The 27,586-nt window shown below is 35.3% G+C and overlaps 6 protein-coding genes and 1 long non-coding RNA gene across 10 annotated transcripts; 4 read left to right on the top strand and 3 right to left on the bottom strand.

The window, feature by feature from the left end:
- Positions 1-466: 466 nt before the first annotated feature.
- On the bottom strand, positions 467-3,784 carry LOC104805724. The gene is made up of 6 exons (XM_010530416.1): positions 3,449-3,784; positions 3,029-3,100; positions 2,885-2,918; positions 1,050-2,781; positions 875-947; positions 467-769 (listed from the first exon to the last, which is right to left on the bottom strand). The coding sequence occupies exons 1-6, from the start codon at positions 3,535-3,537 to the stop codon at positions 733-735; spliced, it is 2,037 nt and encodes a 678-aa protein (XP_010528718.1). The 5' UTR covers positions 3,538-3,784; the 3' UTR covers positions 467-732.
- Positions 3,785-5,780: 1,996 nt separating this feature from the next.
- Positions 5,781-7,119, top strand: LOC104805814 (defensin-like protein 4). Its single transcript, XM_010530533.2, has 2 exons — positions 5,781-5,918; positions 6,664-7,119. Exons 1-2 carry the CDS (start codon positions 5,852-5,854, stop codon positions 6,915-6,917), a joined length of 321 nt encoding a protein of 106 aa, XP_010528835.1. The 5' UTR covers positions 5,781-5,851; the 3' UTR covers positions 6,918-7,119.
- A 705-nt stretch (positions 7,120-7,824) lies between these two features.
- On the top strand, positions 7,825-9,977 carry LOC104805901. Of its 3 annotated transcripts, none has more exons than XM_010530645.2 (2): positions 7,825-8,515; positions 9,568-9,977. In XM_010530645.2, exons 1-2 carry the CDS (start codon positions 7,993-7,995, stop codon positions 9,942-9,944), a joined length of 900 nt encoding a protein of 299 aa, XP_010528947.1. In that variant the 5' UTR covers positions 7,825-7,992; the 3' UTR covers positions 9,945-9,977. The 3 variants fall into 3 exon arrangements, with proteins under 3 accessions (XP_010528947.1, XP_010529013.1, XP_010529065.1); XM_010530711.2 differs by having other exon boundaries at positions 7,827-8,515; positions 8,610-9,661; XM_010530763.2 differs by having other exon boundaries at positions 7,829-8,515; positions 9,578-9,738.
- Positions 9,978-9,990: 13 nt separating this feature from the next.
- On the bottom strand, positions 9,991-10,586 carry LOC104806086. The gene is made up of 2 exons (XR_770582.1): positions 10,412-10,586; positions 9,991-10,299 (listed from the first exon to the last, which is right to left on the bottom strand). It is a non-coding gene; the product is annotated as an uncharacterized LOC104806086 (long non-coding RNA).
- A 4,989-nt stretch (positions 10,587-15,575) lies between these two features.
- Positions 15,576-16,975, bottom strand: LOC104806128 (endochitinase At2g43610). Its single transcript, XM_010530895.1, has 2 exons — positions 16,482-16,975; positions 15,576-16,152 (listed from the first exon to the last, which is right to left on the bottom strand). The coding sequence occupies exons 1-2, from the start codon at positions 16,924-16,926 to the stop codon at positions 15,758-15,760; spliced, it is 840 nt and encodes a 279-aa protein (XP_010529197.1). The 5' UTR covers positions 16,927-16,975; the 3' UTR covers positions 15,576-15,757.
- A 2,105-nt stretch (positions 16,976-19,080) lies between these two features.
- On the top strand, positions 19,081-19,799 carry LOC104806209 (RING-H2 finger protein ATL18-like). Its single transcript, XM_010531019.1, has one exon. The coding sequence runs from the start codon at positions 19,104-19,106 to the stop codon at positions 19,617-19,619; it is 516 nt and encodes a 171-aa protein (XP_010529321.1). The 5' UTR covers positions 19,081-19,103; the 3' UTR covers positions 19,620-19,799.
- Positions 19,800-23,192: 3,393 nt separating this feature from the next.
- On the top strand, positions 23,193-26,306 carry LOC104806280 (cytochrome P450 704C1-like). 2 transcript variants are annotated; one of them, XM_010531225.1, is made up of 5 exons: positions 23,193-23,767; positions 24,252-24,536; positions 25,243-25,581; positions 25,686-25,828; positions 25,978-26,123. In XM_010531225.1, exons 1-5 carry the CDS (start codon positions 23,246-23,248, stop codon positions 26,024-26,026), a joined length of 1,338 nt encoding a protein of 445 aa, XP_010529527.1. In that variant the 5' UTR covers positions 23,193-23,245; the 3' UTR covers positions 26,027-26,123. The 2 variants fall into 2 exon arrangements, with proteins under 2 accessions (XP_010529527.1, XP_010529445.1); XM_010531143.1 differs by having other exon boundaries at positions 23,194-23,767; positions 25,686-25,886; positions 25,978-26,306.
- The last annotated feature ends 1,280 nt before the right edge of the window (positions 26,307-27,586 follow it).

Raw genomic sequence — 27,586 nt, forward strand, 5'->3', positions numbered from 1 at the left:
AATTAATGTAAGGTTTTTCAAATAAGATAGATAGTTGTTGTTTTTTTTTTCCAAAATTAAAAGTTGATAGAGTATAATAAATTTGAAATATAAGGTCTTTTAATAAATTAAATCATTGATGAATTTTTTCCTAAAAATTAAAAGTTGATGGATTTTTATATCTGAGTTTAAAGTTAACTTTTTTGAGTAAATTATATAGTTGAAGGTTTTTTATATATATAACATTAAAAAAAATATCGTATAGTTGCAATCACAGAGATATTTGTATGTATACATATACATGTTTTAACTAGGCTGATCTATTTGGTTATAACCTAATAATGCATGATTATAAACCACACTGTGTCAAATCCGATATAAAAATCATATGGTTTAAAAACCGAATCATAATCAAAATGGATAAAAGAAAATAACAAAAAAATCATTTTCCAAAAATTAATATTTTTATCAAAAAAAACCAAAATTTGAAATCCCCCCCCCCCCCAAAACCCAGAAAAAGGGGTGAATAAGGCCAAGAAGAAGATGTGAGGAGAAATGATGCTACTGGGCTTACAAGTTTCTTACTATTGCTTCACCTTTTGTCTGTCTTCCTTGGTCGGGTTTTCTCAGTTCATTTCCTTTGCTTTTGCAATGGAATTTCCCCTGCGTTGTGTTTTTTTTTTTTTTCCTTCTTCTGGGTTTTTGCTTCGGCTATCAAACCATTGGCCATGATGGAAGCTGAGGCCAACGCTATCACACGTCCATCAGCTCTTCCAATCTCATCAACACACTGCATGCAGGAAACAACACAATGACCGGTGATCAGATCATTATGGTTATGGCCATGGATACAGCTTATCCAAGATCATTGATAAAATCGCTATGCAAGAAATACCTCCTGTCAATGGAGGGCATTAGCTCTTTGACGACGCCAACAAATACCGATCCATCTGACTTCTTTCCACCACCTGCATAGCCATAGAACAGTAAGCTTCTTACTGCTATACTAAACACGCACAGGCAAAGTCTTGGACTTTTGTGAAAAGGTTGAGCCTTTCTGTTTCTGTTACCTTCATTTCCTCGAAAAGTGGAATCGCCTCCTCCAAGATATGCTCTGTCGTTCTCACCTAATTCTAGGCCTTTTCCATCCGCAAACTTCTCTAGTAAATGACCAACTAGGTTATATGCAACCATGCTTGTCTCGTCAGAGACTTCTTGGACGGTGAGGTACTGGTTTTGCCTTCGCGGTGGTGGCTTCTGCTCTTCTTCATGATCAGTCTTCATGCTTCTGATGGAGGATAATGACCGTGAACCAAACTTGTTCTCTGATTCAATCCTGATAGCCTCTTCTACTTGGTCCATTTCGACCTTGATTTTGCATCTGCTCATATCCAAGTTGTGTCTAACTTTGACCAATCTTAATTCACTGGACATAGGAGTGACATCAAGAGAACTGGGTTGGACTCTTGTAACACTCTCTGTGAAGTTAATTATCGCATTTCTATCCGCAGAAGAGCTGAGAACCCTTTGATTGCTTCCACAGTTAGAGGCACCAGATTCAGAAACAGTGCACTCTGCACTACTTTCTTCATGATCCGGATCGAACGAACCAGTAATATAATCTCGACTATCTCTGCCTTGTAGTTTTCGACATTTATTACTTCCACTAACAAGCTCGTCATTATCATAAGATATAAAGTTCTCATCATCACTGTCTTCAAATTCTTCCATGTAAGCATCATCAAAGTCCTGATCAAGCTCGTAATCTGGAAACCATTCCCATAAAACTTCCTTAACTTGAGCACTCGCATTTAATATGCATTCCACCTCTTCTTCAACCACCTCTCCTGGAAATAACCTATGTTCTACACTCCGTGAACTCCCATTTATCAATGCAAGAACTTTCGGTAAGAAGTCTGGAATGGGGTCCATATCACTGCACTCGAACAGATATTCGATCAGCATTTTCCTGATTGCTGATCTTAAACTGTCGTTTGAGATGTTGGCTTCCTGGCCTAACAACAGCTGTATCCTTTTCAGTTCAGGAAACCTGACCTTTTTGTGGAGTAAGCAGATTGCCTTCAGTATCTCATTCTGCAAATGCGTTGTTTCAGGTGTGAACTGGAAAAAATCAGCTGAAGCAACACATTTACGCTCAGGATCTAGCTTAAGTGCTAAATTTACTAAAGACATCGCTTTGGCCAAAGGCTCCTGCAGTTTATCTTCTTCGGAAAGTTCTGAAAGCATCTTTTCACTAGCTTGCCTCACCTGTTTTATCAGATGGCGTCGATTCGAACATGATTTTTCTCTGGGTTTTAACTGAGGAATGATTCTAGAGCCCTCAAGTTTCCTTTTCATAGCAATTAGTGTCTGAATTGACAAGCATTCTAGCTTGTTCAGTACCTTGATTGCAGCATCACGTTGGGACTGGAAAGTGGGGAACAAATTCATAGTGCTCGTCTTCCTGAAATTTCCAGGATCACCGAGAACATTATGAAGCTGCTTGAGGACATCAGATTTTCCATCACCGAACACTTTTCTGAAATCTTTGGCTATAAAATCTCTGATAGCCTCTTTCAGTTTCGGGCGAGTTTTCTCAAACGCAACTGAGCCTCCTGTCATTATCACGGCGATAAGATAAAGCCCTTTATTCGACAAAGCATCAAGACTCATCCCAAGCATTCTGATCACTTCATTAGCAAAAACCGATGATTTGTTTTGTTGAACGGCATTATGTACTTCTTCATTATCCCATATCCCAAATGCCTCCTCAACACGTGATTTCACGGTCTCGTAGAATATCTGGCATGGCAGTAGATGGTAAAAATGAAAAGACTTACAGAGGAAAGTATCCAACTGCGAATACCGAAAACATATACATAGACAGAGAAGGAAATAGACTTACATCATCCTCCCTGAGTAAACTTTCGGACAGGCACCTATAGAACACAACCAGCAAAAATCAAGAACTTAGTATTCAGTAACAAAACAATAGCAAATGGATAAAAGCAATGAAATCACATTAGAGAAAGAAAAAGAAAAAACTTACTCGGAGTTGAGAAAGTCAGGTATTTCAGCTGTATCATGCTTGGATTCAGCCACAGGAGAATCCAGCAGCCACCTACAGACATAAAGGACAAAGAAGAAGCTTGAAACTTCATCCAGAACCAAACAGAACATGGTTTTTCTAACATAAATCCTTTGATTTCTCTTTGCACTCGTCCGTTCAAACCAATTGGAGTTCGAATTCGAGTGAGAAAAAAAAAACATTTATCGGAAACCCCATGTTGTGTCTAACTCACGACAGAATCCTAATACCCTCACATAAAACACTAGATTTTATTCCATCTGAAGGATCGAGATATTGCAATCAGGCAAAACTAATCAGATTGTTCATTCGTTCTTCAAAGTGATCAAGGGCTCAGAGGAGTGTTTATACTGCGGAAGAAAAAGAAGTGGAGGAAGGTACCTTCTCTTGAGCCAAAGCTGCTGCTCTTGATGCTTAATCTGCGACATTATCGAACGAGAATCTGTCCGAGAGAAGGCAAATTCATCCATCGTGGTTTCGTGGTACTGTTCGTTAATTCGAAGAACGGAGAATTCGATGCGATGCGATGCAGCTGCAGAGATTGAAGGAAGCAAATTTTTTGCACACTACAGCGCCAGGGGTGATTTTGGGGGTTTTCAGAAATTAGGGTTTATGAATAATCCTATAAATAATCCTATAAACGGCAATAAATTCTCTCTTTTTTTTGTCACAAACAGTTACTCCCAGACCGACTAAAAGAGTTTTGAACGAAGAAGAAGAACCAACCCCAGAAAGTTAGATTAATGAACTGGCTACTGCACGCTTGGATATATAGAGAAAGAATTTATTTAAATATACTAATGTTTTCCACAAATTTTTAATTTGATAAAAAAATTATATTCAAATCTAAAATGTGTTAAATATATATATACCAAATTCTAAAATCGATAGTAATTTTTTTTTTTTGGTATGAGATAGTAATTTTTGATACTTCTAAAGTTAAATTTTTCCGATTTTCATTAACCGGATGATGTAGTCGTACATTTAATCAATTTCACCACATAAACCTGTCACGTACATATACACACAAATTTTATAAATATATATACATATATATATATACACATAAATGCGTACCTATATATATATTTTGTGTATGCACATGCATATATATATGTATAGATATATAAATACAGGTATTATATGTGTATATATATGCATATATAAAGGTGTCTATATATATGTGTGTTTATATATGTATGTGTGTATATATAAATATATATATGGTTGTATGTATATATGTGTATATATTTTTACTCTTTATTTTAATTTTAATTTTTTCTTTCTATTTTTGTTTTTTGTTTTTTATTTATTCTTTATTTTTTTACGCGATAAGTTTATATAGCGAAATTGAAATTGATTATATGTACAAATCATCTATCCTATTAACAAGAAACGGAGAAATTTAATATCGTTTAAAATTGTATCAGAAATTGTTAACAATTTTAAGATTTGATATATGTATCCAACCTAGGTAATTCAACCGGTGAAACGGGGACGCAAAACGTATGTCCCGCCCTAAATTCGAACCTCAGACTAGAAAGGGAGTGCATAATTCAAATCTCATGTATGGGTCCGACCCCGCGATTAGTCTGATAATAGAAAAACAGATTTGATATAGGTATTTGATATAGTGATGTCAAAATGAATTTGACTCGTCCATATTTTCTGAGTTCAAAAAATTTAAATAAAAAAGGAACGAACAAACCAACTCATGGCGAGCCACCTTAGCGAACCCACGAATTGACTTGCATGCATAAATGTATCCACATATGTGTATGTGTGTATATTTTAAGTTTGATATTAATACAAATTAACATGAATAGTAATGTTGGGTTTAATTTGTAGATAAGTATGCATGTATACATATATATATATATATATATATATATATATATATACACGTGAATGAGAAACAGTAGGCGGAAATGTGAATAGCATGCTAGTCGGTCTCCACGTGGAGTTTAAAGCGTAAACGTCTCAGGGGCCGATGTGTTCGATGCCGTGAAAAATGGCATATCAACTCGGGATGGACCACACGACTCGGACCTCGACTCAGTTGCAGAATGTTGACTTACGTATGTGTTGTCGATAACTTCTATGCAACATTAACTCGGTTTATATATATAACCTATAATTATCATATCAAAGTTTGGATAGTTTAACAGTAAAAAACATATAAAATATATTTTTTTATTGTGGAATCAAATCCAAACGTGGAACATATATTCACCCTTAGTTTTTCGATCTTTTCTAATATTTAATTGAAACAAAGATTGAGTAAACCTTTTTTTTTTTATACATCGGGAACCTCGACTGCTACCCTTCAGGCGCGCTGACCGAGTAAACCCAACCCCACACGCACGAGCCTGCAACACACGCGTGGGAGGTAAATCAGCCGTAACTGATAGACGATAGGTGAGCGGATAAGAAGTCGAACCCCCAACCTCTCGGTATGTTGACTATACTCCCAGATCAAAGAAAACCCCAAACCCACGCACACGAGTCTGCAACACACGCGTGGGAGGTAAATCAGCCGTAACTGATAGACGATAGGTGAGCGGATAAGAAGTCGAACCCCCAACCTCTCGGTATGTTGACTATACTCCTTGCCAACTCACCTAGAAGTTTCCCCAGGTTGAATAAACTTCCCTATTATCAAATATATATAATTATAGTATATATATATATATATATATATATATAATGTCACCTAGAGACATCGACCACTTCCTCGAACACTCCAAAAGCGATATAAGCGAGAGAGAAGATAGATCGATAGATATGGCGAAGGTGATGAAGTCTTTTTCCATGTTCGTTGTGTTCTTCCTTCTCATCTTGGCGGTCCTTGGTAATGTCTTTTAGATCTTCATATTTTTTTCCCGTAAGATCTCGTAAGTCAGTATAAAAAATAAAGATAAAAAAAGCCAAATAAGTACATTATTTTTTTCTTTTGTATACTAAACATATCAATTATTTAAATTTCCATCCAAAATATAGATATTCTGATTCTCATTTTTCAAATATAAATATTCCAAATATCATTTTTCTGATAAAAAAAAAAGTTATAATATTCTAAAAGTTCAGTTAATTGAAAAGGAATTGATATATTTCGAGATTTTTAACAATTTCATCAAACGGTTTTAATGAATTTTCCCATTTTCAAAAAATATCGGTGTATTCACATACTTTTATATAAAGGTTGGTACATACGTGTATATATGTCTAAATCCACCAAGTTAAAGATATTTTTGAAATTGTAGATAGTTAAAATTATAATTCTATTAGGACAATAATAATAATTTTATTAAGTTTTCATTTGAAGAGTAGTACTTACGTAGATTTCTCTATTTTTTTTAGAAGATTTAGTTGGACAAAAGATTTGGTGAATTTTTTACTAATTCTATTTGTTTTGTTTTGTAAGTTTGAATATACAAAGTGTGCATGTAAAATATAATAATGTATTTTATAAAAAAAATGTAATAATGTATCCATCCATATACATGTTAAAAAAATAAAAATAAAAGCCATCATATGGTTTGGATCTCATATTGCATGCATGCATGCATGCGTCTATATATGTGCATTTTCTGCAGAAGTGAGAAAGACAGAAGCCGAAGACAAATGCCTGAAAGCCTTCGGAGGAGGTAAGGGCTTTCAGCTATGCGCCCCTCGGATTTATCCGAGCTTTTGCTACCGTCGCTGCCGCAGCGAAAAAGGCGCGTTTGGCGGAAAATGCGTCTGGGGAAGCGGCCCTAACCCTGATGTTCGGTGTTTATGCAACTATTGCAGCGTTCAACCTCGCCTCGTGATCGAAATGGACACAAACGCAAACGCAGACGCTGCTTAGTATATAGCAAATAGAAAGCCGTATGAGCATGTATGTGCCAGGTGCCGTACGTGTACAAGTTAATGTCGGAACTATGAATTAAAAAAATAAAAAATAAGGACAAGGGAGTTGGGTCTTCCTCTGTTGTAAAGTTTGTGCTGGTGTGTTAGTAAAGGCATATGTTTTTTTATAATCCGAAAAATTCATCGGATCTTTGGTCTTATTTTGTCTTTCAGAAGATCAGAAAAACCTATGTGAATGACTTTTTCCAAACGAGAACTCGAATCCGGATTCGAATCCGGATTGGAAATAAGATTCGTTCTCTTACAGGTTAAACCATATATTGGGATTCTTGTTTCATATGTAAGTGTATATATGGATCCATTTACAATATATCCATCTTGTATAAATTTTCAAAACAATTATTGTTTTTTGGACCATTCGTGTATTTTAAAATTTTATTCATAATTTGATTGATTTGATACCTAATTTAAAAAAATAAGTAACTCATTTTTCTTTATTAGTGGACTTACTAAATAAAATTTCAACATCCGCCTATATAAAGTTATAAACCTTACTTTTACTCAGAAATTTCAATGATGATGACGACATTTTTACTCAGAAATTCTTTATATTACAAAATATTTTACTCACAATATATAGAATTTCGCTAGTTTTCTTACGTGGTAGCATTTTTACTTTTCCAAATTCAATTTGCCTACATACATGAAATACACGACAAGCTGAGGAAAAGAAACTTTCTTTTATAATACCGAACCGAATCGAACCGAATAATATACGATATTAATTTGATACAAATTTTATAATATCGAATAAACCGTTTTTAAACCGAACCATTAAAATTCCGAACCGAATCCCGAAACGTTCATCCTTAGGGAAAAAAAAAAAAAAAAAATTCGGCTCCCAACCACCTTTTGAAATAATAGAAACATTAAAATTGCTGGAAAATACTACGACCGTCCGATGAAAATGTACGGGAAAATCTAACGGTCAGAGATGAGTACCACTCCACGGAGCTTTTGCTTCTTTTCTGCTCCCTCTTACCGGAGCGAAATCCATCGTGCGGAAACGAGAGATGGGGATATCTGCTTCGAAGCGAGTTAAGGCGGTGCTAACCAACTCGCCCGAGTTTGACTCGGCTTGTGATTCGGCGTACGAGCACTCCATCTCCCTCGCGCAGCACGCTTTTCCCGGAGTTCGCCGATACCAGCTCCTCTCCGCCGCCGCAGATGTCCACCGGAATCTCTCTACTCTCCGGTTTCCTCTTGTCCTCAAGTGGGTCCCTTCTCCTCCGAGTCAATCCCAGGTCGATTCGGCTCTCCGAGTCATTGCCTCTCGACGACGCGGGCGTGAAACCCATGGCGATTCCGTTGAGGAGGAGACCCTCGGACCCGGGGAGTTCAAGGAATGGGCCGTTGAAGTTTTCACCGAATCCGTGGTGGGAAAGGCTCGAAACGCGGTGCTGAGTGGGATCCCGGTCGGAATCGCTGGGATCGCTGGAATCGGTGCGGTGACTCGGTCGGGGAATGGTCTGATCGGGGCGGCGATTGGTGTGTACGCACTCGGAGTCGCGACTTCGGTTTTTCTCGGCCTCTCAGGTTAGATTACTCCCTTGCGCGTTCTTACCATAATTGCCGCACATGTTCAAGATTCAAGTTTCAAAGAAAGGAACCGAATTTTGATGAGATTCAGGTTCATCGTCGGATCTTCTTCCGGTTTGGTTCCTGTATGCGCTTGTTTGTGGACATTTGATAGCCTCCAGTTGTTGTAAGTATGACATTACGGGGAGGGATAAGAGTTCACATTGCTTCTGAAATAGAAAGTCATCAACTTTAGATTGCAATTTCATATTTGATATCAATATCCTAGATGGAACCGACCGGAATTTCAAATCAACCCGTGATCAAAATCTAGGTCCAAATTCGTAAAGAAAACGCACTAAACTTTTCAAAGAATCGTCCTAAACCTTTACCAAACTTGGATTAGAAATACCGGTATTGCGAAGGCTTGTGAGTTAACGTTTAATGAATCAGAACGAACGCCACAGATGAATCCGATAAGCTCGGGAATAGTTCAACAAGGACTATAAAAGAGAAAACACTTTCCAGATAGAAGATGATTCATTGTTGGATGATCTACAATGTGATTTTTGTATCCCATTTGTAGGCTAAAACAACATGAAAATTAGCAAAAGTAACATAAATAAAGCACAAAACTTTAATGATTGAACGGTGTGGTCCTCAAAAGAGTCTATGTGGTGTTCAAGAAGGAGCTTAAGTATGTCTTTGAAAATGTGTTACCGTAATAGCAACTGATCTCTTTGTTTTGACCCTCAAAATTCACTCTCATGGATCATAATTAGATTTATAATGGACCTAACTTGATAATGGGTTGATCCAACTTAAGAATCTTCATGTTTTGTGCGAAAAACTTCACATATCATCTCAACATGTAGGGCATGAAGTATTTGGGTTCGAGATTTTGTCATTGATCCGTTAGAAAACGTCTCGGTTTTGACAGTTTTAGATTCTTCTGAGTGATATCTGGTTTGTTGTGAAGTATCGAGATGGATTATTGTGGTGTCACTCGGTCTGCCTTATAATTTTCCGTTTCGACCCTACTCCTGTTGATGTCCTCATCAATCTTGTAGCATCTTCTAGGTTTAAGACATTATGGAAAGCCATTGTTTCGAATAAAGCTTTGGACCCAGATGGGTTTCTGCTGAAATTCTCAAAGGAAAGAGGTGAGGAAGGTGTAGTCATGGAGATTTTACCTAAAGGATTGGTCTTCAAAGTTTGGTTTCGGATCTCCACAAAGCATACTTCAGTAGAGCAGGGCTCTGGAGAAATCCTGACCACGACCAGGGTCCCGAATGATTCAGATCAAGAGAGAAAACACATTGTTTATACGGTGCTGGTCGGAATGAATGAAGGTAAAGACTGGGCCAGTGACTGGAAATACAGGAATGGGAGATGGGCAGTGATTTCAGGCGAAGTCACGCAACTCTGGTCGGTATGCATTACATAATTCATTCCAAGGACCAAACCCAACTACGTGAAAGAACACATTAACATCTTAGACAGATGGATCAGTCCAAATCCTTGTCACACAGTGTTATTCTTAAACATGGCGGTCCACTGAAAACACGGAGAGAGGAGGAGGAATCACGGCGGATATGGTTGAAGATCAGCGCAAAAATAGCACCTACAATGAACGCCGTCGACATCTTGCTCACATCTGCCGATGGTATGCCCTGGTTGAGGGATGATATTAAAGCATGCATAGGTACAGTACGTGTTTCCATCGTCTGGATTCTGACATGCCACGGATGAGTTCTCCAGTTCCCCAATGGGTGGACAATAATCATCTCCCTTTGTCTTTCCTGTTTCAAGTATCATCCTTAAATCATACACTGTATATATATTGATATATATATATATATATATATATATATATATATTGATTAAAAAAAAGGAGAACAGAAAACAACGTACCCAACAAGAGGACGGGCAGCAGAGCAAAGAAGCAAACAGATGAGTACTTGAAGGCCTTTGCCATGTGTTTTTTTTTGTGCTTACGTTTATGACTTAATGTTGATGATAATACGTATTTATAGGCCGTATTCGTTGACGTTTCGATGGATGGATGTATAGTTTATCTCTTCAACATGCAGTTCTTTACCGTATGATTATTGATTTAATCTTATATATTACTAATAATTGAAATTATTTTAGTTTCTGGACCGTCAGCACTGACAGCACCCCCTCTCCAACCTTTTTTTTCTTCTGTAATGGTTATTATTAAAAAAAATACTAAACATTTTGTCACAAGTTTGGGTTTCGTCGTGCTAATCATTTTTTAATATCACTATTCTTCTTTCATCGAATATTTTATATCAAATATTTTAAGAAACTAATTCTTGCTATGTATTCTTCTCTATTTGTTTTTTTTAACATTTGTATATAATTCCAAATTTTATGTTTTATATAAACTAATCAATTTACAAGTAACCTAATTATTTCCTTGATTTTTTTTTATTAAAACGAACTATATATATTTTAAAAATGGTTTTATATGAGAGAGAAACTAATTGTTATATATTTACATTTTTTTTATAATCAATTGTTCTATATATATATACATATATATAGAATAACAAATTATTGTCAAACTGTCTAATATTAAACAATGACCCGAAAATTTGATTAATTTTATGTACAAAAGTCGTCGGAATGATTAAGTGATGCGTATAATGTTTGCATAAATAATGGAATTAATTTCATATTAATTATCTCATCAGATGGCAATTGCAGCCCCATGTTGTTGTATTTAAAATCCAATTACTGAATTGAATTCACACCAAAAGATTTGCAATTTAATTGCAAATTGTATCTTACAACGATTAACAAGGGAAATATGTGTATATTTGCAGTATACGTCAATTTACATATGACGATCTTTATAAAGTTTTTCACAAACAAGCAAGCGCGTGTGGATTTAAACCCGCGCCCTCTCTGATCCATTATCCATTCCGAATAAACTCGAGATGGGACTAGAGATTTAACGAGTTCAGTCACTGAATAGAACTCGAACCCACATTCGGTCATGATCGGTATCTGACAATCCAGAATCGAGTCCAACCGGCGACCTCTACAAGACACAACACGATCGGAGGCTCACCGAGTGAACAAGAAAGGAAAAACAGAGCTACAACAAAAAACCATCAAATTGGGTTGGGTTAAATGCGTTTTAACTCATTAAACTCATGAATTTAATGGATTAACCCAAATAACTCATTAAACATTACATTATTTGATGTTAGTTTTGATTAAATAAAACATTAAAATGTATTTATAAATAAAAGTAATATATTTATATTTCAAAATAAAGATTGAATTAATTCGAACCAAATTCGAATTCGATTTTATGTTCAAATTCAATATAAAATCAAATATATACAAAAATTTAAAATAAAAATCGAACTCAAACCAAATATAAAAATAATTAAAAAATTGATTTTTTAAAATGAGAATTTTATAATAAAAATCAAATTTAGACCAAAACAAATCAAATTTTAAGATCAATTCGATCCGAAAAATGGATCGAAATGAATTGATCCGAATCGAATTCGACTAAAAACGGATCGATTCAATCCAAATTGAGTTCGACTCGAAAAAGTCAATCAAAACGGATCAATTTGATCTTAATTGAATTCAACTCGAAACGAATCAAAATGATCAATTCGTATTTTGATTCGTTTCGAATCGAATCAAAACATATCGATTCGAATCAATACTAGACACAAATCAAAACGGATTTATTTAATCGTAATTGAATTCGACTCGAAAAAAAAAATCAAAACCATCGATTCGATCCAAATCGAACGAATTCGACTCGAAAAGAATCAAAACGGATCAATTCGACGAATCGATAGAATTGATTCGAAATGAGGTTGAATTTGATTTGAAAATGAATTCTTAGGATAATGACTTAATCCATTAAACGACCCCAGCTCACAAAGCAAACGTTTTGCATCCTTCGGTTACCTTGAACCAAACCGGAAGCAAACCAAAACGAAAGCCCAATTTCATTCGATTAACCGCTGAGGGAAACACAGCCTCCGATAAGATCTATATACACGACCTAAACTAGTCTAAACTATCCTCTGAACCAGCTAATCTAAAACCAACCTATTTAGGGCTAAAATAGCAGACTCTATGACCCAGACAAACCAAACCAAGATCTAAACAAGCATGTATAAAGCTAATTGAGTATTAAACCGGACTAAACCTATCCTTAACCACCAAAATTGAACTCTAAGCGACCTAAACTAGTCTGAATTGATCTAATTTGACATGAATCGAACATAAATAGGTCCATTTCGCCTTAAATCAGTCAATCCTTTATCTAAACAGATCTGAACCAATCTAAACTAGTTAACCCGAGTCAAATCCAGTTTGAACTGGTCCGGATTGAAGCGGATTAAAGTGACCCCGGGGGGTGAATTGGATCGACTTGATCCTGAATCGGGTAAACCGAAATTAATTTTCAGTTTAACCGTCCTAAACCAAAAAAAATCCTATTTTCGCATACCCTAGTTATCGAGTTAAACCGAGTCGATCGGTTGTTGGCTCACCGTGATTCCAACTCATGTGTGACTAAATTCGAGTCGCGGCCAAAACTCGTTAGAATCACTGATTTTCGCTAAGAGTTGACCAAGTTTATTACCAAACTCACCGTTGTAAATACTGACCTTGACTCACCTGCTCCGACATAGACGTACGGCTAGCCTTTGCCTCCGCCTCGCAGATCTTTTCCGATCTGTATCTTGTGTCGCCGATATCGTCTCTCCCTTCAAAACCGGGTTATTGAGTTCAGACATGGTAGTTATAATCTTAAATTGTTATTATGAATTTAAAACGATTCAATAAAATTTTTACCCACGATAAGATTGATTTCATTAACTCAATCTAGGAAAGATACAAAAACGGTAAATAATAATTTTTTTATGGTTTTTTCCAATCACTTCTTTTATAAAAAAAAACCGACTTATAAAATTGAATTTTTACTACACATAATTCAAGAAACCATGATATAATTAGAATCTTTTTTTCTCTCTTTACTGTTATTTGTTTTTTTATGGAGAAAATCCAAAATCATAAGGTCTTTTTACCTTGGGTTGAGAGAAACGAGAATTTAATTATAAAATAAAACTCGTTTAATATCATTATTAAGAACTTTAATTTTTTTTCTTAAAATAAAACCTCATATCTTTAGTGAAACTTAATTTGTAATAAACGTAAAACTCTTCATTTTTCAATTCTATATACGTTTCCTATCCATCTTAAATATTACATGGACCATAGTTATAAATAAGTATAATTAATCACTATAAATCATATTTTATTTCTTATACATATATATTAGCAAAGTAAAAGGAATCCTGAAATCACATGTATCATTTGTTTTCTTAGTTTCCTCTCCATCGTCTAACTGTCCAAATATTAATTTACAAAAGTCGCCGGAATGATTATGTGATGCGTATAACTCTTCCGTAAATAATGGAATTAATTACACATCAGATGCAAATCACAGCTCCATGTTATTGTAGCTAATATTTATTTTATAATTTAATAACTGAATTCATGCAGAAAGATTTATTGCAACTTGCAAGTAAGCATTGACTCTTCAAGAAAATATATGAATAGGATGCTTTTGTTCTTTGTCCTCTTTCACGATTGTGGTTGTCCAATTAGTCAACGATAAGAAAAATGTGTATATTTGTATAGTATATGTAGCATTTTATAATGAATATAAGAGGTTATATATTTTCATCCCTATAATCAGAGGCGGACTTACGTTGTGAAGATTGGCGGCACTGACCCCCTCTCTAATTTTTTTTTTAAAAAAAAGATGATTCTTACGTAAATTTTATAAAATTATGAAGAAAATTATCAAATGCCACCCATAAAAATATTATCTGGTTATCTATTTTTTTTAATATCCAACTTATGTTGAATAAATTCAATCTAAATTTGGCCGTGTCAATGCAAGACAAACCTAAAAATAAAAGATAAATCATCCGTATGTGTACAATAATTTTATAATGTGTACATATGTGTGGCAATACCCTCCTCATGTCGCCCATTGACTTCGAAGTCTCCAGTCAACGTCCACTCCCACCTTGGCATTGCATGGCATGACATGCGATGATGTGGACGTGTTTATTTTCCAACTAATGTAATTTTTGTTATAAAGATGGATGTTATTATTCGTCTTGATTCCCAAAATTTTATGGTATTTTACAATCTTGGATTTTTTTTTTATGATTAATAACATTTTCATGTATGATAGGATTGATTTTAATAACTGGATCTAGAAACGGTTACAGAAAAGGATTCTGAATCTTGGAATATAAAAATCGCTATGACATCGCATATAACGTTATTATTACATAAGATGCATATAACAGACGATACAGAGTCATAGGGAACATAAGATGCATATATTTTAATTCCATGATTTCGGGAGATTGCGAATTACAAACACTGAAATCCACGACATGATCAAACGGTTCACCGCCTTTGAACACACACTCCTTGCGAATCTTCCACCATATCCGCATATGTATTCGGAATTTTAAGTATTTAGATTTTTTCACAGTTTTCTAAAAAAATATAAAAAGTCATATATACCGTCGTTAAACTGCATTTTCATTACTATTCTTTTGAAGGTGAATATTTTGAATTAAATATAAAATTGTAAATTTTCTTGAAAAATTATAATCTAAAAGTATATTAATAACAAAAAATATTCTCTCTAATGACATTTATAAAGAAACGGAGGAAATATTTGTGAAGATATATATGATTAGAGGTGGCCAATTCGAGTTTTGGTTCGGGTTCGATTCGGTTATATTTGGGTTTGATTATTTTGGTTATAGAAAAACTATAACCATTTGGTTTTTATATAAACTTCGATTCGATTTTTTGTTGTAAAAACTCGTTTTTTTCAAAACGATCATCGGTTTTTCGGTTCGATTTTGAATTTTTTAGATTTAGAGAAATCATAACCGTTTGGTTTTAATGTCGGATTCGATTCGAATACGGTTATTATATCTTATTCGGTTCGGTTCGGTTCCACTACTGAATTAATAACTAAAATAACCACCCCTATATATGACTTCTCATAAATAAACACAACTTTTATGATAATTAGACACAACGTCGACGTAATTAGGACATGATAGAACACATTTATTCTCTCACACAAACAACACAAACACAAACACAGATTAGACAATAGCTCTTATACTTGGACCGACCATGGCAAACGATTTCTTAACAATAGAGGTTGGAACCAGGAGTGATCCCAAGTGTCCTGCAATACTCCGAGTAGTAATTAGCCCTAGCCTGAACGGCGTTAGGTCTTCCTCCGTTACATTCTCCGCCGTTAATCGCTCTCGTGGTGGCTCCAAAGCCTCGGCTCAGGACGGGACGTACGTTTCTGGTCCAGAACCAGAGAGATGTCTTGAAAGCCACAACGGGGTCACTAGCCACCAGGTCAGGATTCGTCAACAGGGGCAGTCCCAAGAACTGACCGACCGAACCGTAGTTGTAGTTCCAAGTTATTTGGATCGGTCCACGACCGTAGTAGTTCTTTCCTGGTGCACATGGGTACGTTGTGCTTTGTTGGCAGTACCTCCCCCTAGCTATTTCCTCTTTATAACAGAAGCCTGTACCAAGAAACCGAACGTGTAAGAAAGTGATTAAGGAGATGGTTTAAAATACAAAATCAATTAACAAATCAAGGTGTACATATTAATTATTTTTAACTTATTTCTTTGTATCATATATATATATATCTATATATATATACTGTAATTTTTTTAAAATTATTTTGCTAGCTAATTAAAGAAAAAGAGAGATAGTTTTCTATTCTTTTTCGTTTTTATCTCTCATTTAGCTTCACCATTATCATGAAAATCCTCAAACTTTGACCATTTCGCACGTGTGAACGAGGATGGATATTAATTTTAATTACGTAGGGTTTACGTAAACTTACTTCCGGATTCGTGAGTGAACTGAGCAAACATGGCAGCAATCTCGCGCTTAGTAACGGCTCCTCCGTATTCAGAGAAGGAATTTGCCGCCGCTATAAAAGCTTCGCGCGTGTAGAACCCCCTCGCCGGACAACCGCCGCCGGCTTTACTGATTATGCTGTTGAAGAAAGCCGGCGTTATGATATTCTCCACCGTATCGGTCGGACCACCGTCAAGACCGCCACTGTCGCTGCCGCCTCCGGGGCTAGACTGCGAGCTGCAAGGACCGTTTTGGCAGCCGGCGCCACAGTAAGCGGCGGTGGTTCCGCAGTAGCCCCATCTGCTGCAGCACATGTTGCCGCCGCAGCCGGTTCGGCCGCAGTTTTGAGATAATGCGGTTTCGGACATGGATAACACGAAGAGGATGAGGAGGAGAGAGGTTTTCAGAATCGCGTTTTGGATCGCCATTTTGCGGGAAGGAGCGTTTAGGTGGAAGAGCTGTGTGAAGAGGCGACGAGGGGCTTTGGAGTATTTATAGCCTTATAGGGCAAATCGGTCGTCTGGTCAAATATTCAAAATGTTTTTTTATTTAGCAGTAAAGAAATTTTAAACACACATTCGCATTGAAAAAATATTTGGGATTTTCTTCGGTGGATAAATCACCGACGCCGACGCATTGTTGGACTAAGAAATCATGTGAACCGGCCCGGTTTGGTACGGTATATGAATGGCATATTGCTACATACCCGATCTAATATGATTTGTACAAACAATAATGAAGGTGAAAGTACATGTGTAATATAATTGTATAGTCAGAGAATCGGATTGACTCTTTGATGGAATTGTATGAACAGGCGGATACAGTGGATTGATCTAGGGTTCTAACCTGCCGAGATGTAGGATCTCCCACACCGGGAATCTGAAATCGTTAAATGCTGTGTCTGTGTTCAATCAAACCTAAGTAAATCTCTGGATCACAAAGAACTGTATGGATCAAAGGTAGGGTTTGGTAACTTATCTTATTGCGAGGCAGTCTCTACGTTGTTCTTGGTCTCCTCTTGTGCAAGTTTGCTGTCACCATCGGTCGTCGTCACGGAGCGGTATCAGACTCGGTTCTCTGGTTGAAAACAATAACCGAGTTGAGATTCTCGACTTGTGCGATAATACGGCGCGGGTATACATATGTCCTGTTGGAGGTGCTGTCACGCATAGGTTCAGTCATGGTGGCACGGAGAGCAAGAGAGAGAGGAAGAAGCCTCCGGTGAAATGTTCTCGGACACAAGATTAAGGTTGAGTTGCGTGTTGGGCTTGGGCTTGCAAAAGAAAAGAGTTTGGGCCCAGTTGAAGAAGATTGGGCCTGGTCCACAACACAGACTTTGGGTTTTCAATTTGGACACACTACGTAACATGAAACACAAGTGATTCTGTTATGTTTTTTTCAGAACAGAAATGAAAGCAAAGGTTAAGAATTTTCGTGCAAATGCACCCAGGTTTTTTTTTTTTTTTTTTTTTTATAAAAACAACCAAATAAAAAATGAAAAGAATCTCGACCTGGAACGCGCGAACGATACTGGTGGTGGCGGCGGTGATATGGGCGGCGGCGGCGGCGAAGAGAGGATTAAAAATTTTCGTGCAAATGCCCCCAGGTTTTTTTTTTTTTTTTTTTTTTTCATAAACACCAACACACACACAGATATATATATATATATATATATATATATAAATTACAAAACCGCCATAACAAATATAAAACGTTCCCAAGGCCATAAATAGGCTCTTTTCGCACTTCTGCACACACACTGTCGGAATTTCACTATGATTTTCTCTACATGTCCATTGATTTTCTGGGCAAATATCGCATAGTAAGGGTTAATTAGACTATGAAACTCGGAACGTCACGTGTCTGGTTGCAACAAGCTACAGATATATTTTTTTAACCCCTACTTTTTTATTTTGTTGCAAAACTATCCCAATTAGACAAATATTTTTAAAATTTTCCAAAACTGGTATTCAATACCATTGTTAGATCGATTGTTACAACAGATAACAAGTTTTATTGTTTGGCGTTTTTCTCCTTAATCTGAAAACATATATAATATATATAAATGTTGTGAAAGTGTTATTGACCATTTTCACGTTGACGGGGAAAGACAATGTCACCGGCCAAATACCCAACTCTTGTTTTTATTTCAATCATATGGGTTTTATTTTAATCATATAATCCATAAATTTATATAGATTTAGCCCATTGAACATATATATAAGCAATGGCCCCAAATATATCATCCAAATTTGTTTATTAATATATGCCCTGGAACACATATCATGCGCCATCATGTGATTTAGTTATCATAAGATATTTGATCATACACACACGAATATAGAATATAAATAATGCTTAACATGGAAGCATATTGAACATGTACATAGGTTGACTTCCTCCATTTACTTGAAATATAATAAAATGTGTTATGGGGGTTGGCCGGTGCCGACTGCCGACCCAACAATACATACGACCTTTGAAAATGTATAATTTTATTGATAAGCACAAAATATCAATGTGTATAAATATAGGAGGAGGGAATGATAATAACGAAGAGGTCCAAAAGACTATATAGAAAGCATATAATATAATAGTAAAAGAGATGATGTGCTTATTGTTTCCGGGTTCACCATTCTCCGCAGCAGCCATAGTATTCTACACTTGCATTTGCATCCCTTTCCATGGGCTAAAGAGAGTTCTTCTCGGAAGGTTAACTCATCCACAAGAACCGGAAGGTGGCAAAGACCTCGCCATTAATGGCGATTCCGAGCTGACGACATATCTTCCTGCGGTGGCTTTGTCTGAAAACGAGGAGGGAGTATGTTCCATTTGCTTGGTGGAGTTGGAGGAGGAGGATGGAGGAGGAAATGTCGTTGTGACCAAACTCCCGAGATGTGACCATCTCTTCCATTTCAACTGCATTGAAACATGGCTTGTCCTCCATGGCCGTTTCACTTGCCCTCTCTGCAGGTCCTTTGTCTTCTCCAATGACGGCCTCTGCCCTTCCGACCGATCTAAATCTTCTTCTTCTTCCGCTTTTTCCTCTCCTGCCGTCTTCACTCTCGCTATTCCTGCATCTTTTCTCATTCTTTTATCGTTTCCCCACTTCTTTTGTTAGAAACTAATACGTCACGGGCTTAAAGGATTCTCGGATCTTAAGCCATGCGACACTTAGACGGTTAGGGCGCGGAAATGCGTCCGCGGATTTTCGTGCCGTAAACAAGTATGCCTCTCATTCTTTTCATTCTTGTTCACGTTTGTGATCGACCCGTCAATCATTTTCTATATACACAATCAATCTTGATGTTTCGTTTGTTTGTAGAGAAAAAGATGTATTATACAAAATAATGTTAAGGGTGTAGTATCTATTATATATGTTTATATATATATATACAGACATTCGTCTATGGGGACATAGGATCCCACTCTAGTACATGTGAGTCAACCCCTGGTTATATATACCTCAAAAGCTTTGAGATGGGTCAGTTTACGGGATTTCAAACCTTCTAACTCTCTCAGAGGTTCATAGTCTAATGAAGAAGGCACCGAAGGTTTATGGGCCAAGCTTGTCTTTGGGCCCAACTTTTCGGCTGAATAGTCAAATACATGGCCCAATAATATCTTTTGATCGTAAATATTAAAATTTTGGGGTAAACATTAGTTTATCGACCAAGATTTTCCGGGTAAATAGTAAAAGTTTACGGCCCATGTCTTTTGTGGTGAATAGTAAATTTATAAGCTTATCTTGATTTCGGGTGAATAGTAAAATTTTAAGGGCGGAGGTTGGTCGATAATGGCGGTCCATCCGAATTCCTCAAATTTTAACGAGACAATCTTCAATATGATCTTTTTTTTCTTTCCAATTTTTGTTTTGTTGTAAAAATTCAAAATCATTTTTATGCCAATCGTTCGTTAGGGGTGGCCAATATGAATTTGCGGTCGGTTAACTCATGTTTAGGGTCGGTTTAATCGGGTTTAGGGCCTGAATGCATATCTTTTTTTTTAGTTGAGAAATTTATTTGGATGCTCGGTACTGTTTGACAAAAACTATGGTTTGACTATTAAATGGGTTTGGTATTTAATGCAAACAAATATCGTATAGTTTAAGTTTATCATTCGGAATTCTTTTTAATTTGTATATATAATTGATTATTAAAATAACGACTAATCAGAATCAGATATATGGTAAGAGAAATTGAATAACACTTTGGGTCAAAATACAAGATAGTTAATTTTATTACGTAAAAAGAAAAAATACATACTTATTAAAAAGAAACTAATCCCATATTCTGGTTTAAAAGTAACAACGGATTTTTCACCCAATTTGGGTAGTCAACCGGTAGAATGAGAATGCAAAACGTCTGTCTCGTTCCGAGTTCGAGTTTCAATTTGGGAGGAGAATGCATATTCTAATCAAATAGTTTGCTCATTCCCTCGAAATTAGTTTGGATATTGGTCCAAAATACCCGATTATCCAAAAAACAATGGATTTTTCCTACAAAATTTTATAGTATCCTAATATTCTAATCTAAAGTTGAAGTTGGTTTTTTCTTATAAAATTTTATTAGGATAATTTCTATTTTTAAGTACAATTCCTAAATTTTACATCAAGAAATCTTGTTATTTTTGAATATTTTATTTTTAAATAAATTGGATAAAATGCTAAGAGATTATTACTGGTGGTTGCTCTTAGAGCTGAACAAAAATACCGGATGAACAAAAATATCCAAAAATCGGATATTCGCAAATATCTATCTTATGAATATCCGAATTTAGGATACTCACATCCACTAGAATCTAAATCTAAATTTGAATATTTGAATATCCGTGAATATGAACTCAAATCCAAATTCAGGTAATAAAATTTTTTAAAACAAAGATTTGCAAATATCCGACTAGTTTAGTTATAAATAATTATACACTATATCTATATAATATTTTCATAAAATATAATTGTCTTAAGTTAAATAATTTCACATGTGTTAACATTATCTAAAAAACTAAATTTATTATTATTTATCTCTCATCATCTTTATTTATCTCATATTTTACCGCAATTTATCAATCTTTATAAATATAATTTCTTCTGCTTTTAACATTTTCTACATAAATATTATTGTTTTTTTTATTAAATTTCGTACAGCTCAAATTTTGAATACAAACTTTAACATAAGATACTCGAATATGATAAATACAAATTCAAATATCCCTATTTTTTCGAATGTCCGACCGGGCGGCCCACTAGTGTATCATCTCTTCTATCCATTCATGAATCATGGTACAACATTGACATTAAAAAAAACCGCCATTTTCCATTTTTATTGCCGCTGAATAATTCCAGATGCGGACTGGGTTTATGTGTTGTTTATTCCAGATGTGGTTCATATTTATATGTATTACGGATATGGTAGAAGAGTTATATATTCGTAAATGATATAGTATGAATTGGTAAAGTTTATACATGTATTTTGTAAAGTATATAATTGTGTTTAGTAGTGAAATTTAAGTACAGAAATTCTGCACGGGTATGTAACACGGACGTGTTAATTCTGCACGGGCGTGTTAATTCTACACGGACTGTAACACGGGTGTGTTAATTCCAACACGGACAGTGTTAGATTCAACACGGATTGTGTCAAATGTAACACGGACGTGTTAATTCAACACGACCGTGTTAGATTCAACACGGACCGTGTCAATTCTCTGAGAAAATGTTGTTTTTTGCTCAGACATTTGACACGGACCGTGTTAGGTGCAACACGGACCGTGTCAATTCTCTGAGAGAGTGTTAATTTTGCACAGACAATTGACACGGACCGTGTGAGATTCGACACGACCGTGTTACATATCTGGAACATGAAAAAATACGGCTTTTCGCATGAAAACTACTAAATGGATACAACTTTTGATGATGTCTCTTGTGTTTTTAAAACTAGAAGCGTCAGAGAATGTCACATATACGAAATTTAATTGATTTTGAGAGATTTGTGAGCCTTGTTGGTGAAGAAACTTGCTAATTCTTCTCCATCTTTTACTGTTCATCTTCTTTCTCGGGTTTTTCTGTTTCGGGCAATGTTTGAGAAGCAAATCAATCGTTGCTGATCTTCTTTGTATCTCTAAACGTATTCTCGGATTTTTCTTTTACTCGGTGGAGAGGAAATAACGTTTTAGGAAAGTGTTCTACGCGCCTAGAAAATCATATACAGTTCTTTTATTTTTATTTCGATTTCATTGATTTTGTTGTTATTGTGACCCATCTTTTTTATATCTAATATTCTGCAGAGCTCGTTTTCCAATTATATTTATATTTTAATATCTTGGGTGGGTTGAAAACTCTTTCTAATATATATATATATATAGCCAACCTATTTGCACTGTTCGCTTTCCCAGTCATATAAATACAAACAAATATCGTGTAGATATCTTTCTTATGAACATCTTCGGCCACATATTACTGAGACAAAGAATGGGGCCCCTCGCATTGCCTAGAAAAGACAATCAATTAATTATCATTCAGAATTCTTTTTAATTTGTATATATAATCGGTTATTAAAATAATGATTAATCAGATATATGGTAAGAGAAATTGAATAACATTGTTTAAAAAAAATGGGTCAAAATATAAGATAATTAATTTTATCACTTAAAAAGAAAAAACACATATTTTAAAAAAATGTATATGTACATGGATTGCCTAGAGAAAATGTAAGCAGGAGACAAAAAGAGAAGAAGAGAGACAAAAGGATGAATTTCTTCTGTATAATCGCCACCTTGGTGTTCTCCATAATCATCAGTATCTTGTTCTATATACTGAATCTAACAATCAGAATATTCGCCGGAAAATCCATAAACAGCCCGGAATATGCTCCGGTCCACGCCACCATTTTCTTCTTGTTCTTCCACGGCCACGACATATACGATCACGAGACCGAAATCGCGAGAAAGACGCCAACTTTCAGGCTATTAGCTCCGGGACAAAGCGAGATATTCACCGTCGATCCTCGTAACGTCGAGCATATTCTCAAGACGAGGTTCGACAACTACAGCAAAGGGCAATACGCACGTGATATACTCTCGGATCTTCTCGGACATGGAATATTCGCCGTCGACGGAGACAAGTGGAGACAACAGAGGAAACTTTCGAGCTTCGAGTTCTCGACGAGAGTCCTTAGGGATTTCAGCTGTTCTGTTTTCAGAGGAAACGCAGCTAAGCTTGCTGGAGTTTTCATGGAGTATGCTCTTTCTGGCCAACCCTTTGATGCTCAAGTAAGATTGGTTGCAAAGGAAAAACTTTAAATTTAATCTACTAAAGCATATGATTATTTTGGGTTTTTGGATTTTAAATTTTAATTTTTGTTTTTGTGGTTTTAGTTTTTGTAAATCCAAACAAAAAATGGAGTTTTTGTTCGTGCATACTAAGTGTTCGATGAAATGCGTCTAGAGACTTTAGAATATTTTTTGAAGAAACTGTTTTTCTAAAACCCGGTACTGATTACGTGGCAAAAAATTCATACTTGACATGTCATGTCACCTGCCACGTAGGACATAAAATCATATTTTTTAATCAATTTTTTCGAAGGACTAATATGATATTTTTTTAATAAGATTATGATTTATTGAGACACTTTGCAAGTTCAGAAATTTTTAGGAGTTTTTTTCAAAATTTTGTAAAAGTTTAAGTATTTAAATGCTATTTTCCCTTAATAAAAACTTTCAACATTTACAATATGGGTCATATCGGAATATATAGGATTTGCTGATGAGATGCACAATGGAATCTATTTTCGAAGTGGGGTTTGGAGTGAGTTTGAGGTGTTTGGAAGGGATGAGCATAGAAGGGAAAGAATTCATGAAGGCTTTTGACGAAGCGAACACTACGACCAGTTTCAGATTCGTCGATCCTCTTTGGAAACTGAAGAGATGTCTAAACATAGGATCAGAAGCCAAACTTAAAAGGGACATTGCTACTATTGACAACTTCGTCTGCAATCTCATCCGCACCAAGAGGAGACAACTTTCCTCACGACAAGAATCTGTAAGATATATAACTTCAGTGAACAAGTTTGTTTTTCCTTTTTTCATGTAATATAAATTATATTAGGAAAATCGCATATCATTACACGAACTTGTAAAAAAAATATTCTAGATATATACACGAACTTTGAAATAAAAAAGGAATATACGAATGTGATCTTAACTTCAGCATTAAAACTTCAACTTAGATTTTTTTCAAAAAACTACCATATCATTGTGATAATTGAAAATCGTTTAAAAACTTAGGGTTTAATTTCAGTGCGGGTTTTAGTAATCATTTACAAATTCATGATTTATTTTTATTGTTTTTAGAAAGTTCACAGTTTAACATATATAGGAATTAGAAGAGTTCATATATTTATTTGAAAATTTGAAAATTTATATATTTTTTTTTGTAAATCCGTGTATTAATATGCGACTTTTCCTTTAAAAACCTGGGGATGAGATGATATCGTATGTATTTCGAAATATCCAAAATATAGTTTTTTATGACGATTTAAAAAGCTTTCACGAAAAGAGAAATAATAGAAAAACGATTCAAACATGGATTATTAAAACCCCTATGCGGATATAGTTTAAAAAGAACCAATCGGGAAAATGATTACGAAAGAAAATAATGCGGTTTCGGATCGCACAATATTAAGTTGGTTATGTAGTATTTACATCATTACAGAAATCTTGTTGAAAAAGTTTTCATTCATTTCAAGGATGGTAAGGAGGATATACTATCGAGGTTTCTTGCGGAGAGCGATAAAGATCCAGAGACAATGAATGACAAGTACATGAGGGATATCATACTTAACTTCATGATAGCCGGGAAAGACACAAGTGCAGCTGCTCTTTCATGGTTCTTATACATTATCTGTAAGAATCCACTTATTCAGGAGAAGATTGCTCAAGAAGTAAGGGAAGTCACTGGAAGTGAAGGGGAAACAATGAAAACAGAGGATTTCATTCAAAGAATAACAGAAGAATCTCTTGACAAGATGCATTATCTCCATGCAGCCTTGTCTGAAACCTTGAGGCTTTACCCTCCAGTTCCTGTGGTTTATATCCAACCTCAAAGCTTCTTCGGTTTGAATTTTTTTAAGTTCGGTCCATGGAAATCCAATAATGGATGTATTTTCTTGCTTTTTGTGCCTTTTTGAAGGATATGAGGTGTGCAGAAAGTGACGACATTCTCCCGGATGGATATAGAGTGAATAAAGGCGACAATGTTTACTACATTGCCTACGCGATGGGTAGGATGACAACCATTTGGGGTGAAGATGCTGAGGTTTTTAGACCTGAGAGGTGGCTCAAGAATGGAATTTTACGGATCGAATCACCTTTCAAATTCATAAGTTTCCATGTTTGTATTTTCTCATGGAGCGTTATTTTGTTTTTTGTTTTTTAAATCAATAGCTCTTTTGGTTGATAGATGTTAACATTAAGTATTGCAGGCTGGTCCAAGAATCTGTCTGGGAAAGGATTTTGCATACCGACAAATGAAGATCATATCAATGGTGCTTCTTCGTTTCTTTCGCTTCAAATTGGTCGATGAGAAGAGAAATGTGACTTACACTAGAATGCTTACACTTCATGTTGATGGAGGGCTTCATCTATATGCATCCCCGAGGGCAAAAACTTGATTTTACATTAAAAGTTTTCTATATTTTTTTGTAATTTTGTTAAGTTTTCTACAATGTAGTTTGAAAAATAAATGATAACATTCTACTGCTAAGCAATACATAAAAGGTGTAATTATCACATAAACAATTTTTAGAGAAGTCAAGAGGAAAGACATGTTCTCTAGTCATATCTGGAAAAATATGTTTTTAAACTTGTGCAACTTATGGAAATTGATTGTCAAATCCCTCACCGAAAACTCGATATCCATAAAATTGTTTTTCCGTTATTCGTCAAGATTCAGAGATATTGGGTTTTTTTATATACCACGAAGTGATCTGAATGACTTTCAACTATGAACCGACACCTTTAAACCTTGTATATACAGAGTAATACTCGTTTATCTCTAGATCAACACACTAAACGATAAAGGACTAACCTAAATGATTGCTCCATTTCGATTGTAGAATAATGCAATAATAGAGAAAAAACAAAAACAAACGAAAAATGGGAATAAACATACCTGAATATATCTTTTCTAGGCAGAGTCACTTTCCATAAACGTTATTCCATCTATACTCAACAAATGATATTAGCACGCTTTTAAAAAATACAAAAAATACATATTGATATTCGTTTACTCTCAAAATATTAGCAAAACAATAGACTTATTTTTAAGAAAAGAATCTCTAATATTATCAACATATTCAAATGTTTCTTGTTTATAAAAACTAAGACATTTGACAAAAGATTATAAAACATGGTGATTTTATGCGATAACTTTTATGAGTTCCTGTTTTATAGAAGTGACACGAGTCATATCATTTTTCTATAAAAAAAATTAAGATTAATGACATGGACGGTGTCAGAGGACACATGTGACATAGATCATGTCACTTTTCTATACAAAACATATGTTTTTGTGACTCTCATAGCCCGCATTCCGCAATACGAACTATATCATATGGATAACTAAAATACAAATACAATTTTTAAAAATGCGCGGGAATTTAATTTTTTTTACCAGAGTCAGTGGAATAAAAACATTCATATATACGTATATGGTATAACATGTCCGATATAATTATACATAGATGAGTGGAAATAGAAAATCTTATTACAAACCATAAAAAACTACCACCGATATAGTATAAAACAATTCCCAAAAATATAAGCGCATCTAATTATACATGATCAGGGTGAAAACAGACGGCCCAAGTATCCGATTTTCGCTCTGCAACTACTGTCTGCTTCTGACCTGAAATATCGCATAACAACGCCCTAATCATGACAATGGAATCTTGTTCTCCATTCCTTTTATTGTCTTGGATGTTGTCGTGGTTGCCTTTTTCTTTGTACATGCGAATTCACAGTTGAGTTTGACATTTTATTCTATGTTGACGACGATTATGCCTTTTGAAAGCTCGTTCGTACTTATATTTT

Source organism: Tarenaya hassleriana, unplaced genomic scaffold, assembly GCF_000463585.1.
Source record: "Tarenaya hassleriana unplaced genomic scaffold, ASM46358v1 Cleome1, whole genome shotgun sequence".
NCBI lineage: Eukaryota > Viridiplantae > Streptophyta > Magnoliopsida > Brassicales > Cleomaceae > Tarenaya > Tarenaya hassleriana.

What these genes read in the sequence shown, in the direction of transcription:
- LOC104805724 (XM_010530416.1), bottom strand. Translation starts at nt 3,537, where the DNA reads ATGGATGAATTTGCCTTCTCTCGGACAGATTCTCGTTCGATAATGTCG. An exon ending in GTTTACTCAGGGAGGATGAT is followed by an intron (nt 2,782 to 2,884) that starts GTAAGTCTATTT and finishes CTGCCATGCCAG; the next exon opens with ATATTCTACGAGACCGTGAA. An exon ending in CACTTTTCGAGGAAATGAAG is followed by an intron (nt 948 to 1,049) that starts GTAACAGAAACA and finishes ATGGCTATGCAG; the next exon opens with GTGGTGGAAAGAAGTCAGAT.
- LOC104805814 (XM_010530533.2), top strand. Translation starts at nt 5,852, where the DNA reads ATGGCGAAGGTGATGAAGTCTTTTTCCATGTTCGTTGTGTTCTTCCTT. An exon ending in TCTCATCTTGGCGGTCCTTG is followed by an intron (nt 5,919 to 6,663) that starts GTAATGTCTTTT and finishes CATTTTCTGCAG; the next exon opens with AAGTGAGAAAGACAGAAGCC.
- LOC104805901 (XM_010530645.2), top strand. Translation starts at nt 7,993, where the DNA reads ATGGGGATATCTGCTTCGAAGCGAGTTAAGGCGGTGCTAACCAACTCG. An exon ending in GGTTTTTCTCGGCCTCTCAG is followed by an intron (nt 8,516 to 9,567) that starts GTTAGATTACTC and finishes TCAATCTTGTAG; the next exon opens with CATCTTCTAGGTTTAAGACA.
- LOC104806128 (XM_010530895.1), bottom strand. Translation starts at nt 16,926, where the DNA reads ATGGCGATCCAAAACGCGATTCTGAAAACCTCTCTCCTCCTCATCCTC. An exon ending in GTTCACTCACGAATCCGGAA is followed by an intron (nt 16,153 to 16,481) that starts GTAAGTTTACGT and finishes TTCTTGGTACAG; the next exon opens with GCTTCTGTTATAAAGAGGAA.
- LOC104806209 (XM_010531019.1), top strand. Translation starts at nt 19,104, where the DNA reads ATGATGTGCTTATTGTTTCCGGGTTCACCATTCTCCGCAGCAGCCATA.
- LOC104806280 (XM_010531143.1), top strand. Translation starts at nt 23,246, where the DNA reads ATGAATTTCTTCTGTATAATCGCCACCTTGGTGTTCTCCATAATCATC. An exon ending in GCCAACCCTTTGATGCTCAA is followed by an intron (nt 23,768 to 24,251) that starts GTAAGATTGGTT and finishes CGGAATATATAG; the next exon opens with GATTTGCTGATGAGATGCAC. An exon ending in TTTACCCTCCAGTTCCTGTG is followed by an intron (nt 25,582 to 25,685) that starts GTTTATATCCAA and finishes GCCTTTTTGAAG; the next exon opens with GATATGAGGTGTGCAGAAAG.